The sequence below is a fragment of the Myiozetetes cayanensis genome, unplaced genomic scaffold (genome assembly GCF_022539395.1).
Source record: "Myiozetetes cayanensis isolate MyiCay16 unplaced genomic scaffold, myiCay2020 scf2-11, whole genome shotgun sequence".
NCBI lineage: Eukaryota > Metazoa > Chordata > Aves > Passeriformes > Tyrannidae > Myiozetetes > Myiozetetes cayanensis.
Window position 1 is genome coordinate 34,838,702 of NW_026087411.1, and position 14,453 is coordinate 34,853,154.

General features: G+C 36.8%; 1 protein-coding gene across 4 annotated transcripts in view; it reads left to right on the top strand.

Moving 5' to 3' along the window:
• The window catches only part of SMYD3 (SET and MYND domain containing 3), a 392,669-nt gene that overhangs the window by 1,200 nt on the left and 377,016 nt on the right, over window positions 1–14,453 (top strand). The window contains exon 1 of one of the 4 annotated variants that reach the window (XM_050315260.1): window positions 1,158–1,174. The exons of 2 other annotated variants lie outside the window; for them this stretch is intronic. Coding sequence is in view for 1 of the 2 variants with exons in the window: in XM_050315258.1 (XP_050171215.1) it covers window positions 12,255–12,286 (32 nt within the window). In the remaining variant the exon portion in view is untranslated. Of the gene's footprint in view, window positions 1–1,157; window positions 1,175–12,239; window positions 12,287–14,453 lie in introns of those variants that run through there. One more of the 4 variants, XM_050315258.1, reaches the window with a different exon arrangement.

A 14,453-nucleotide genomic window follows, 5' to 3' on the forward strand; every position in this document is an offset into this window, starting at 1 on the left:
ACGATGTATTCCAGGTCATGCTTGCATCTCACCTCAGCATACTCAAACAAACTCCAAGCAGACACCAAAGTGAAAAACAGATTTTTAGCCAATATATTTATGAAGTTTGACTGGTGACATCTGAGTCCTTCGGGGTGGTGACTGTATGTATCTTTTCAGTTTGAAGTTGTGAGAGGCTGCAGACTTTGGAAGACAATAGGTAGAATAAAAACGAATCTGAAGTGTTTGGATGTAGATGTATAACCAGGCTGTGTTTTGTTGGGAGAAACAGTAGTGTTACCAACTTGTTATATCGTGAAAGGCAATGCATTCTTTTTCCCCTAAATAGTGATATAATTAAATTTTAAAAAGTTAAATAAGGAAGTTAAAAATATTTTTCCACCAGTTGTCTTCCTTTGTAAAATATACTATGGCTAGACAGAGTTTATAGATAAGACTGTCCAAGTAGATGTTCTTAAAGGCAGTGACTTCTTGTTGAGTGGACTTTGTTAAATAAAATCCATAAAATCCATACATAACCCATACATAGATCTCAATTTTTTGTGGGTTTTGTTTGGTTTGGGGTTTTTGTTTGTTTGTTTTTTGTGTAGTGGATGGAATTTAGAAAAATGATGAAGTACTGCTAGACTGGGATGTGGAATCGTGTTTCAAAATGTTTCATGTATCTGGTTTTGATCTGGTTGAATCGGCAGTGATCTTTGTTCAAAGCCAGGTATCAGAAAAATCATTCCTGCTCATTTCCATTTTATCTACAGATAAAAGTCGTGTTGTCCACTACTGTTCCTATTTTTCAATCTGAGCTTTAGGTGGCAGTACAGGAACGCAAATAAAAAAGAAAAAGAAATCTAGTTCTTGACATTGATGTAGCATTTCAGCAATCTTATTATATATGCAATTAATGTTTGAGGCTTTACACTGTGAAGTGTAATTCTAAACTTGCTTTTGTCTGTCAGCATGTAGTAGTAAATGTTGCTTGATGCAGCTTTTGACTGCGTGAGAAGTGCTGGGTGAGCCAGAAGATAGGTAATGATGTGCAGAATATTTTCTTTCTGAACGACTTGCTGAGAGGCAGCAAGATCTCACCAGGATTTGAGGTCACAGGCTTGTTACAGTACTGACTTTCTCTATGACCTTGGCCAAGCCTTACGGCAAGGGTCTGAGGTACCAAAGCAGGGTAAGGATGGCTGTTGGGGACAGTTTGCTGCTCTGTTTCAGAAAGGAAAGCTCAGATAGTGCAGAAGTTCTGCTTAGTCTTACCTCAGTTAAAGTGAATGTTATTTTGGATTTAATTATATATATGTGTGTGTGTATAGTTAATGCATCTAATGGTAGAAAGACTAACAACCCTTCCTTACCTTACTGGAACTGTTTTCATAGTGAAATTAAAATTTTTGGTCAGTGTTATTAGGTCTAAGTTATATGCAGCTCAGATGGTAGATTTTTGTAATTTTCTCCCCGTCTGCGATTTCTTCTTCAAATGTATATAAATAGAAAGTGTATTTTCCAGTGAAGAGGTTCATGTTCTTTTCTATACAAGGCTGGGTGAAAATACTATAGCTGATTTAATATGATAGCATAGCTTTTGGATTATATTCCTTTAGCAATTAAATAAATACTAACCTGAAATAGGATACATAGTAAAGATTTACTCTGAAATACAAATTTTGAAAAGAAAAGTGTTGACAATGTGTATTTCTATGAAAGCAGTGTCTTGAGAGAACACATAATGTTGTGTTGCATGATGGTACATTTTTTGCAAGAGTATTTGTAGTGTTAGGGTCAGTGCCTTTCTGGAAGCATGCTGGTTTTGCTTTGTGGAAGTCTGACAAGATTTGAATGGCCAGCATCTTTTTTCAGCAATTTACTGGTGAAAGCAATAGAAAAGATTCTTCCTCTCTTATTAACTAAAACTTTTCGATACAATTTCTTCCTGCTTTAATACCTCTTTAATGTGGGGTCAGTGGCAGTACAGCTCAGTACAGATTTATGTAGCAGTACTGAGGGGGTAAAGCAAGCTGTTCTGTTTACAAATTTAGGGGATTTGACTGTACTTTCCATTCTGTTGTAAATTGATAAAAGTGGTGAATAAATCTAACTGCCAGTGATCCCCAGAGGCTTCCATCACCTTTCTCTGTTCTGGAAAGCAACTGCTGTGCCTTACTTTTTCTTCTCTATCCTTTACTCAGCTCTCAGGCTATAAAATGACCTTTCTTTCAGTCCTTGACAATTTAGCTTGATTAAGCCTTTTTACAATTACATTATGTTCAGTAGGCTCCTTTTATTTGTTTGTGAGTTGACGCTTTCATAGAATTTGGGCAAGTTAGAAAAGTAGGCTGTCCTTCTGTGGGAGCTGTGCTTGCTCTGTGTTTGTAGATTTTATTAATCCAGGTGATTAATGATTTCATTCTTGATTATAGTCTCTCTTGTCTTCCCTGGGTCAGAAAACCAGGCTTGCAGTTTGCATGGTCAACTGAGTGTGATGACTGTTTTTTTTTTTTTATTTCCTTAAAAAAGCAAATTAACTGCAAACACTGCAGTTGGTTGTATGTTTCTATTAATGTTACATGAGATTATAGAAGATATCAGGATAAATCAGGAAATTTTCTCAACTTTCTAGGCAAAATTTTAAGATTAAAGGGAAAGACTTATCTGATCCCTTTTCCTGCCTTTAATTGGTACTATTTTTAATTTTACTTTTTTTAAAAAATTTTATAGTGTATTAGAATATGGTTTTGTATAGTTAATCAGATTAGAAATTCCATTAATACCTGGATATAGCCAGTTATGTCTTGATGTAACAATATAGTCCAAAATCAGTATTGACTTTTAATGGTTGCCAGTTTAACATTGCAAAGTTTGCTTGCATATGCTGATTTATCAGGCTGTTTGCTTTACCTGGAGGTGTTGCTCAGTTTGCTCAGCTTGTTAAATCTTTACATGGCTTGTAAAGATGTTCTTTGTCTGATAAGCGAATTTTGAATATGACTTTCATATTTTGAATTGAAAATATATCCAGTCTGTTATAGGTGGAAGTCAAAATGAGGTGAAAGTCAATTATGCCTTGCTTTTCACAGAACATTTCTGTGATGGGTTGTAGTTACAGGAATCCACTGCGAGAAAACTTAAGTCCTGGTTGATACTTAGGAGCAAACCAACAAACTTTCTAGAATCTGAGTCTCAGAGAAAGTGGGAAAAGGAGGTCAAACAAACCTGTATTTCAAAATGCTATACCACTTATACCTTTAAAGGAAAGAGACACTTAATAAAAATGAATATTTGAGAGTAGGTAATGAACATTATGTATCGAGTATGAAATAAAAGGCATAAGTGTTTCTTGTTTGGGTAAGGTCAGAGGTTCAGACTCTTGTAACAGATTAAGAAGAGGTAGGAATGTGTTTTTGAATGACTACAAGTTTTCTAAACATATTTAGAAAGAGGAAAAACATTTAACTGGGGGTGGTGATAAGATAGATGTGGCAGCAGACCTTATTGCAGTATGGGAGATGAAACCAAGAATTGACCAAATAATTGGGTGATTACAAAGTGCTGAACACAGGCCAGTGATTGTATACTCCTTACTCGATTTCACCTGACTTAAAAATAGCCAAATGGAAACACCTTTACATTCAGGACTGTGTCTTCAGCATTGGCATGCTCTTAAAGTAGCTGCTGGTTAATTTATTGTTATTGTTTTAAATGTTTATAATAATGTTACACTGTGTGATTATCATCATCATGAAAGTTGGCATACCATTGTTAAAGTATGGAGTGCCTAAGTTAATGGCATCCTGAAGGTACAAAAATACTGTTAAGCTATAAGCATGGTGTAGAATTTCTTAAGCAGTGAGAAGCAGGGTTTGATTCAGAAAAAGTGTGTGTCAAGGAGGATGGTTGTGATTGTATGATCCTTTGTACCACTGTGACCCTGACTTGGAGTAGTGCTGTTCTGCCTGAGGACAAATAGTCTTCAAGTGTACCCCTTTCACACTGCTATTGGGAGGTTTAGAGAGGAGAGAGCTCCTGATTTTGGTTCTGTAACAGTGGGAGTTTCTCCATTCATCAGTAAACCTAAAATGCTTCCTTAAACACCAAAGAGAGCATCTCTCTCTTAGCACAACACCAGAGTTCTGCTGTTTCCAGCTTTGCTGGGTGATTAGGTGCGAGCTAAGGGATGCTCTTTGTTTTTATGGATTGAAGGTTAGCCTTTATGAGACTCAGTAATACACGAGGCTATAAAATCTACATGGTCTCCTCATTTATATCTGAAAAATACTTCTGTTGCAGGTTAATACAGACATAGCTTTAAAGCTATGCTAGTTTCTTGAAAACATCCACGTTTGTTGCTCGAGGTGCTCCTAGTATACTTTATTTTGTTCTACAGGAATTCTAAAATGTGGAAAACTAGTATTTGATGATAAATTCTTTGATTTTTTTAACCTTTCATCAGTTCTCATCAAATGAAGATAATTAAGTATTATATTTTTTTTAGATAGAGAACAAAATCCATGTTTTATAGTTTGCTTCTATAGAAAGGGTTTTTTCCCCTGTAGAGTATTGTAGTTTCATGATTGTTTATACAATGGAATAGCAAGGTTTTAAAAATTCCTCAAACTTATCTTAAAAAATAATTCTTGCTACATAAAACTTGCCACACAAATGAGTTAAAACATGACTTGGTGCCATGTCAAGAAGTCAATAACATTTTTAGGATGTGAGAAATATAGTGTGTTTCATGTTCTTTCAGTGAGAGTCGATGTCCTAGATATATTTTCAGTAGCCTTCAAGCTGTATAACCTCCTATGAAGTACAGGAATATAAAAAGATATCTTATTAGTATTCCATTGCAGTGTGGAAACAGGGTGAGTATTAGACGAAGATATGTTTTTGTGCTTCCAAGGTAGGATAATCCTGGGAATTATATGCTGTAACTTGATGCAGCATTCTGACAGGTAGGAGTGCAATTGCAGCACTGTCTCTTAATATAAGTGATTTAGTGTGAAGTAAGAGCAAAGCATGTGAAACAAAAATTTATGTGAGACGTGCTATATGAAGTACCATAATTTCAGGTCCTATGTAAATTTGTGAGAATGTTTCCCAAGACCTGAGAAATCACATCACCACCAACAGAAACGTTTCTATCTGTAGCTGAATGACTAATAGCAAAAAAACCCGTAGCATTTTCCTGAGAAGAGGCTTTCACTCCCCCATGTCATCTTAGCACCACAATGTTGAAGCACTTTACAAAAAGCAGGACAGAAATGCTTTTTTCCACCCTCATGCCAACCAGAGCCATAGAAGTGGTTTTCAGGCTGCTGTCCCATGCTGCCAGGAAAATCTGCAAGAGAGTGAAGAAAATACACTATAGACTGTGCTTTGCTGCAGTATCTCATTTAGAGAAGGCCTGTAGCAGAAATTCCACTTACACACTCCATCTCCCTTTCCTTCTGTTCAGAATCAGGTTGAAGGTAGGGAAAAGGAAGATCTGGCATTCAGGATAGCATTCATAATAAGTTGTCTTAATCTGCCAATTGATTTGGTTTATCTTCCTCACAGCACCCTTTAGGGTGGTCAGGAGTTTCCCGTGTTGCTGTTAGGAATATCCCTTGGTAGGTGTTTTCGACCAACAGTTTGGTTATCTTGGAGACTTGTTTGGGAGTGTAATTCAGGTTCTGTTTGCTATAAAACCTTCTTTCCATTGCACAGTATTTCAGCCTTTGCTCAGTGCCTCCTTACTGCTTTGAATGCTCTGGTTTTGCTTTAGGTGAGGTCTGGGTCGCCTTGTGGTCTTGAGACTATTGTTCATTTCTTCAGCTGCCAACCTGGCTCAGCTCCTGTTAATAACAGGAAAAACAGAAAAGGGAGAGGCACTGTTAAAAATAAATTCTCCCAGGTTAAGAGTTTTTATTGCCATGCCTGTCATTTATAGAAAATGAAAATTTAAGTTTAGCCATGCTTTAAAGGACCCTAAAGCTATTACCTTGTTGGGATTTTGTGTTTACAATTTCCATGCTCATACTGCTCTGTAATTTGAAAGGTATTATGTAAAAAATGTTGTCCTGTCAAGCTGTGACTGACAATTTAAGTTGTAGTGATCTTGAACATTCTACTCAATTTAGGCTTTATTGTGTATCTGCAATACACACCTGATATTATATTTCCGTTCCGCATAGTGCAGTCCATAATATTAATGTTGAAAAATATTAATATGCTCTGCATAAATATTCTTTGCTTGTGGTTATTGATAAAACCATGAAAACAAGTTTGTGAATTGGACTGTCTTTAGTATGCGTTTTCTTAGGGTAAATTGTAATTGTGCAAATACAAAATTATAATTAGCCCTACCAGGGAAAACATTAGTTATTAAAATTAGGGTAACTTCTAGCTAATGTAATGACACAATTAGTTTCAGATATCTCCATAGAAAGTTTTTAATTATTTGTAAATTGCTCAAAGTTTTACACTGCATTTATTCTTTAAATTCTTTAGAAACTGTTAATACTCTCTTGTCCTTCGGCACTGGAATTCATGAACTGTTAGTGATTGCTTCCATTGTGACTGTACTCAAAAGCCACTGTGCTTTTGGCTGTATGGTGAATAGAATGATGCTGTTTTCCCTTGAAGAATCTCATCTTCTTCAGAACTGGTTGCAACAGCTGTTTTGAATTATCCAAAATTATATGGGTGAGGCAAAGAGAATTTTCTGCATATCTCTCTGCCACACCTCTTCATGTTTTGAAGTGGGGTCTGGGTCTGCATGACAACTTACCCAGTGTGCCAGCCAGGAGCTGCTGAAAGGGCAGGTAGTCTTACTGCTCTCCCAAGTCCTTGCTGTCCCTTCTACATGCACCTTCTGCTTCTCCTTTGGCACTTTACTTCTTATATGACCGTGAGGTACTGGTGCAGAGAGATAAACTGGCAGAAAGCATACTTTACCAAACGAGAAAAATCTTAGTGCACTTGAATCAGCTTATTGCTGGGGGAAGAAAGGAGCTGAAGTGCCATTGAAGGGGTGGCTCAAGGTCGTATGATCAGGGCTGTGCCTTCTGGTAGTAGCTGGCCTTTAGTCTGCTGTAGCTAAAAACGAAATCTGAAAAGGACAGTGAGGGGAATTTCTGAGGTCTTAGGGGTGTCTTTAGGAGAAGCAGGGCTTTCAGGTGTGCAGGATTGACTGGCTTGTTAGTGTGGAGGGTGATTTTTTTTTTTTGCCTGGTGGTCCAGCCTGGTCTTGGGCCATCAGACCCCACCTTCATTCCTTTAACAAGTCATGTTTCAGCCATATTTTGCTTCCCCAGAAGTATTTCCTAGCATTTCCTTCACTGCAGACATTTGTCACAGAATCATAGAATATCCTGAGTTGGAAGGGATTTGCAAGGGTTCTTACCACAAAGAAAATATTTTCTCTTTGATTGAGTTCTTGGTTACAGAAGGAATGTCTTGACTTTTCTGACTTAATTTTTTGCATTGATTTTACTTATTTTGAGATCTGCACTTAATTCCTGCAGTCACAATTCTTGGAGCACCTCTGTGGCTGAATGGCAGATTTTCTTTAGAGGCCAAGTTAAAGTTTTGTATCATTCACAAAGGTGTCGTGATGATTGTAGGGTTGGCACTAAGTGGCACAATTGGTTGAACACCAGTAGTTCCTATGCTAACTCAAGCTATAATCCCCTATTCCTGAAATATTTAGCTTTCTTGTTATCATCTTAGCTACTAGCTGCCTTCAGTTTACAGCTTGTTATGCTATTAGCTTGGTTGCTCAAGCCTAAGTGAAATTGAAGACTGAATATTTTTTTAAGTTATCTATTTGGGCTCTGAGTACCTGATCCTGGAGTCAGTAGGTAGGAAACACAACTTCTGGCTTCACCTGGGGAGGACTTCCCCTCAAATGTTTTTAGTGTTTGTGTACTGCCTACGTCATCAGGTTTAAGCATTCAAAGGGGAAAAACCAGCAAGTATGTTGAGAAGGACTACTTGTGAGGCTGTGATTAGGAGTGGTTGTGATGTAGAAATGCAGAAAATGAATAAAAGATCATCAGCAAGAAACAAGAGGGAGTGAAAACGGTCTTGTCTTATCAACTATAAACCCTGTCTTACAATTCACACAAATATGGCTCATTTGTACCGTTTAATTGAAATGGTTCATTCAACTGCTAGGAGTGTGCACTGATGACCTAAAAAGACAACTTCTGTGGTGATGGCATTGGGTGTGGTGTGGTAGTGGGAAGGTAAAATAGGGAGAGAGAAGTTGAGACAAGATGTTTGGTGAAGCACTGTCCTCAAAGAGGAGAGATTTGTCTCAGGAAATGTTGAGGATGAAATAAACTACGTATGTTTCCTATGTATGTAAAATGTTTGTTCAGTGTATTTTGGGCTTCTCGAGGCAGAAACTTGTTTTTATTTATTTGTCAAGTAAAAGGTGTTTTTGTTGTTGCTGTCGGTTTTTTTTTAAGTACTGCTTCTCCTTGGCAACATAAATTATAGCAGCTCTCCTTGCTGTGATCTGACTACTATTTTCCATCACAGAAATAGAGCTTGCAACTCCTTCTGAGATAAGTGGTGTACCAAGGAAGACTTGCTGTGTATAAAAGTACATATCTTAGATTTTGCCTCCTCCATTCCTATGTACGTTGTCTGTGAGAAATAAATTCAAGTGCTACTTTGCAGATCTTTGTGTCAGAAATCTTTATTGAATATTGAATGAAATGAAAAAGCTTGTGCCAGGCTAGTGCACTACAGTTTAATTTCCTCTGAAAAAAAAAAAGATCGAGATTTTTTTGATCAAACTCTGGATACAGTTATTTTAAGCATTGGGTGAAAGTTGATGTGAGTCTGTTCTTTGTGTAGCTGGCTTTGATTTCTGTGGTGCCTTGACTCCAAGTCCTCCAGCTGTTGAAACTGTCTTAGTCCAGATTTCTCAAAGAGCAAAAACAGACTGAAAGATTAAAAAGAAAAATTGTAGTTGGACAGAAAACCACTTCAGAGATTTAGGTTCATAAGTGTCTGTGTTGTTTTAGCAAATGAGACTGGCTGCTCAGCTGTTTATGAATTTTATCCTCTTGTCATATTAAAACAATGTTAGTAGTTGAAATAACTGTACAACAGATGGAATAGCCTTGGAAACAATTTCTTGAAACGCTGTTTTCAACATGTGATGATTGATTTATCTGAAGTCTTTGCCCCAGGAAAAAGAGGCTATGCACTAATCCACACAAGATATGTATGATATCAGGTGTTAAAACAGATAAAGCAAGTAAATGTATTTTATCTTCAGTAAAATCTTCTTCAGTGTTATGGTTTTTGGGTTTTTTTGTGTCTTTTTTTTAAAGTTTTGGTTTTATTCCACAAAATAAGCATATGATAGTTTCTCTTACTTTAAAAATGTCCCTTTCTGTGGACAAGACAGTAGATGAATTGTGCTAATGAGCACTAAAAAGAGTGACAGGTCAGGCATAAATAATAGTGGGAAAGTTAAAAAGGCTCTTAATTAGCAACCCAATTGCTGAAACAAGTTAATTTTTCCACTTCTAATGGATACCTAGTATTTTACTAGACTTGTGGTCAGTCTGTATGTTGCTTGTATGTGGGTTTTGCTGCCTTTTAATAGTCTTGGCTGCTTTGGCAGTCTCTTTGGTTAAATTACACTAACTGTTTTGTGTGGTTAGTGCTTTATTCTGTGTTCTGATAAGTCAAAACTACTTAAATTAGGTTTTCATTGAAACTCCATAAGGAGTGCAGACTTACTGAGCATTGTACACAAAACAATTAGACCCCTCTAAAGACTTCACAAATAATTTGGTGTGGGGTTGTTTTACTGGATTCACCTTTCTACTGAAAAGTGGACTGACATGAGAATCCTGTTGCATGTATATAAAATATGACACAAACTGGATTCACTTGTGCTGAATTAATGCCCCTTATGGAATTTAGGATAATAAATAAGTGTGTGAAATATGGTATGTGTGTACTGAATTACATATTCGACTAATTTTTCATTGATTAGGAAGTCACTGGATTTGTCAAGATTTTATTTTGATGATGCTTGTTTTATTCAGTATTTCAGGAAACATTTACCCTTCTGATGGTATTCAATGTATTTCTAGAAATTCCCTTTGCAATCGTACTTGTCACTTTACTTATGTTTTTATCTGAAGAGCCTATGGTAAGGTTTCTCACTTGTAAGGACCAGTTGTCATTTTTCTCCCTTTCTGCCACCAGATGAAGCCTTCAGGTACAGTCTTTGAACAGAACTTGGGGCAAGGGGTAAATCCAATCAAAAAATTATAGTGCTCACCTCTTTTTAATTTGTCCTGCTCATGTATAAAAATGAAGATATTTTCAGCTGATGTGTATAATTTAATACATGTATGAGAAGCACAATTGGACGATTAGAATCCTTCTTTTGTCTGTTAAATTTAGTAAGGTCTTTTCTTGATTACCTATTTGAGAAGGATTTGAAGTTTATTGCATTCATGCATATATTTAGAAGTTGTTGATAGCATGTAAAATAGAAAATATTTTAATTATGTGCTTTTATATCAGTGTAAGCGAAGTGTCTGACCTTAACCCACTTGAACATCTTAAAAGTGATTATTGGCAGCAGAAAGCATATATTTTATAAATTTAATAGTACCACTAGGAAAAAGTTCAACACCAACAGGTTTATACGTATACTTAGAATTAACACAGCTTTTTAAAATTCCTAAAATACATCCTAATTCTGTCAGAGCTGAAAGCTTTGCCATGCAAAACTTTTTCAAAAGCCGTGAAACTTGCTTGTCCTTGGGCCAAGAAAAAAGTGTATGTGTGAAAAAAAAGCAGCTTAACTGATACCATAGAGGGAACAGAAAAGGGGCCAGTGGAATGTGAATTACAACAGACTAAAGAAAATGTCAGTGTGAAAAATTGTTTATCTGAGATGGACTCAGGAGACATAACCTGGAGAGCTGCTCTCCGAAGAAGGGATATTAAATATTTCTGGGAAAAACTGATCATAAAGAAAGAACATGACAGTTTTTAAAGTGCTGGTCTTCTGTGAAGGATACTGTGATATAAATCAAAATCCCAAATCAAAGAATTTAGCAGATGGAAGCTAAAGTTAACTATGTATGATACGAAGAGTTATGAAATATGCTTTCTGATTTTTGCACGTATGCATAAAAATCTTAGTGAGATTTGGAAAGGTGAGACCTGCAGTCCTGGTTTTCCTGGAAAGTTACAAGGCTGTGGCCCTCCGTGTGATTTATGGGAACATTTAAAAGAATGAAGAGGCAAATACAGGACTGGGAAGAGATTTGTATTTTCTGTACAAAATTTGAATTTCCTGAAGTTCCCAAGCATCTTAAGGAGAGGGTAGAAATGTTTTAAGTGGACAGGGTTTTTTAATAGAAAAGGTCTGTAGGCATCCTGTAGGCAAACTGATGTGGAAGGTACTGGATTTTGAGCTGGACAGCGGAAAGTTTTGTCTTTGTATTTGGTCAGGAGAGCTGTGAGATGAAAGCACCAATGCTAAACACACAACTGGAGAGCCTGTGACTGTTTGCCTCCTGGAGTAAGGGTGCTGCCTGGTGGTAGAAGAGCACACAGGTATCACAGTCCATACCAGTGAATATGGATGTTACCTGCAATTCTGAATATCCTGCTTCAAAGTTGTTTTTTAGCCTCTTATCTTGTTTCTGAGTCTCAGTAGGAGTTGAATTATTAAAGGACATATTTTGTCTTTGAACAGGTAGCTCTCAGCAATGTCAGTATTTTGTGTGCACAGAATACAGTGATGTTTGGCTTTCTGCTGGGGGGAGCTGATGTAGGCTTCTGGTCACTTCTGCAGCGTTCCTTCCCCTAATCTGCTTTGAGGCAGGTGAAATAATTCACAGAACTCCCAAGTGCTTCAGAAATTATTATGGAGCCAAAGATCTTGCCTTTAGAGATTGCCTTGGTAGTTGTGACTTTAGGAATACGTCTGTTCAGAACAACTGTACTGTAGACTTATTAATTTTTAATTTTCATATTTTCTTTTTAACCTCCCCCCGTGGAGTCTTACAAGCCATAACTGTCACTACACATACTATTTTATGACCCTTGTACTTAGCGCTGCTTGCGAAGCATGTATTTGGCACTTGTTCTTATAGGCCCTAATAATAAAATTAATTTCCACTAAAAAGTTCTAATAGCTGTTTGATATTAATTGAATTGCTTGCTTTTCTGCCTACAGCACAAAAGGATTCAGTATTGGTTTTAAAATCTGCGTTTGTTGGGACATGTCAATGTCGATCTATTTTACAACTGGAAGGTAACGGCATTTTGAAATGTTCATTTTATTTTCCAGATACAAAGTCACCTGCACTGTGTGTTTATCTCTCTCCCTTTTGCTGTAAATTCTTTGAGGCATGAAATAGCTTGCCAGTTGTCTCTTATGCTTAGAAGTTAATGAATAGTTATCAGTTTATTGCGGATAATAACTTAGCTTCAAACTGCAATGCATGCATAAGCTCATTGTGTAGAATTTTTGCCTTAAGACAATGTTTAATCGGTGGGTTTAGGTTTAAGAATGTCATTCCAGGCTGTGCTTCCCCCCAGGACTCCAGAACAGAAGTTTTTCTTCCTCTGACATCCTGCCCCATTCTGCAAGCAAAACTTTTCTCAGCTTTGAAATGCTTCCAATTTTGCCACAAACGTTTAGTAGCTTTTAATAGAGCAGGTGTTTTGTCTTTATCTTGGTCGTGAGTCTGTAGTATGCTTTCTGACTGGTGAAAATGAATGACCTCCAATTTTTCCCAGGTTTGTACCTATGAAATGAAGTCTGTCCCTGACATGCATGCATCTTGTTTACTGCTGTTGGGGATGTGAGTTCACAGTAAGGAACAAAAAAATCTCTGCGGGCTCGTTCCTGCAATTATCTTCTATCAGAATTTCTAATAAAGATGGGAAAAGGTTTTAATTTTTTTCAGCTTCAGCTTGTATGACTCCTAGAATTTGTAATTTCCAAAAGTGCATTTTTTTTGTGTTCAGGTGTGTTTTCTTTTGTGTGTTTTTCTTCTGCATATGTGTGTTTCTTATGCAACAATAATTTCTGGATGAATTTTAAATGGAAGAATTGTGTTCTCTTAAACTCACCTTGTAGCTGAAATAAATAAATTATGTTTTAATAATCTTTAATCTAGTTCTTATTTTTGCAAAGTTATTTCCCACCCAATTTTAGATTAATTTTTAAAATTCATTAATTCCTTCTTCTTCATTTTTTTTAAAGTTACTGAGGATGTTTTTAACAAGTAAATATGGTTTGCATTTGAGGAAACATATTATAGCAATAGTTACTGCTGGCACTCTGTACTGCAAGGTAATATGGTGGTAGACCATCAAATAGATCTGTCACTTAATGAGTTTTACCACAAAACTTTGTAGAGTATTGGCTTCAATATCAGGCTTTTGGAGGAACCCTTCATATAAAAATTATATTTTATTCCATTTAAAAAATGTCATAGCGGTTACTGGAAAAAATTAAAACCATTTGGACTGTTCTTTTCTTGCCTTTTTTTATAGGGTTTATTTCAGTTTTTGCATAACTGTGTTGACAAAGCCTTGTTGCCAGAAAGTTGACTCTCAAATGTGTACAATAAGCATAAACATTCTTTGTTGATGTGATTACAATTCCTGCAGAACTGTCCATGAAGAGCAATGTTTTCCAGTGATGCAGTCTAATTCCTCAGCCTGTAGACTTGTTTGAAAGCAAATGTCCCTCCTCCTCAGACTGAAAGACTGTGAGCCACTTAATTATGCTGTGGGGTTGGGGGATGTCAGTGCAGCTGCTGCTCTTGTGCTTTGATTTAAACACCCAAAGAGTGGGATGTAGGTGGTGCTAAGGTAGGTATTGCTGGGTGCTCTGTGTGGGGCCTGGTGATCCACATTGTTTCTGGATTACACGCTACAAGCAGATCCTGGCCCTAACTATTTTCAGGAACTGTGGTTTCCTTTCATTGCTTGACTTCTGCAACAACTGTCAGGGCTTCACCAGTGAGCAAGACCACCTGCAGCTTTCTTTTCTGGGGCACTCCAGGGCCAAAAGGTTTCCATAGGGAGGGTTGATGTGTCCTGGTTTGTCATGTAAAGAAAGTTGTTTTCCAAAAAGATGAAGATGTTTTCCAGGATGATGTTTTGAGCAGAGGTAGTAGCAGCCCAGGGAATGAATATCCAAGAGGATCAGTGTAGTCTGAAGAAGTGAATGGACATGATTATGATTAAGAACATTCTTTTTTGTACTGCTTTACAATACATTCATCTGAAACTATATTAGATTTATGAAAGGAAAAAGGAAATTTCACCACAGAAAATATGTTAGAGTCTGCTGATTCATGTGGTGTGAGAATAGGAGGAGTCATGCTTTTATTTCACGACTGGCTTTTTTGTATGATTATTTTCCAACATTTAATATTTTACAGGTAGAGAGGTTGTTTTCTGTC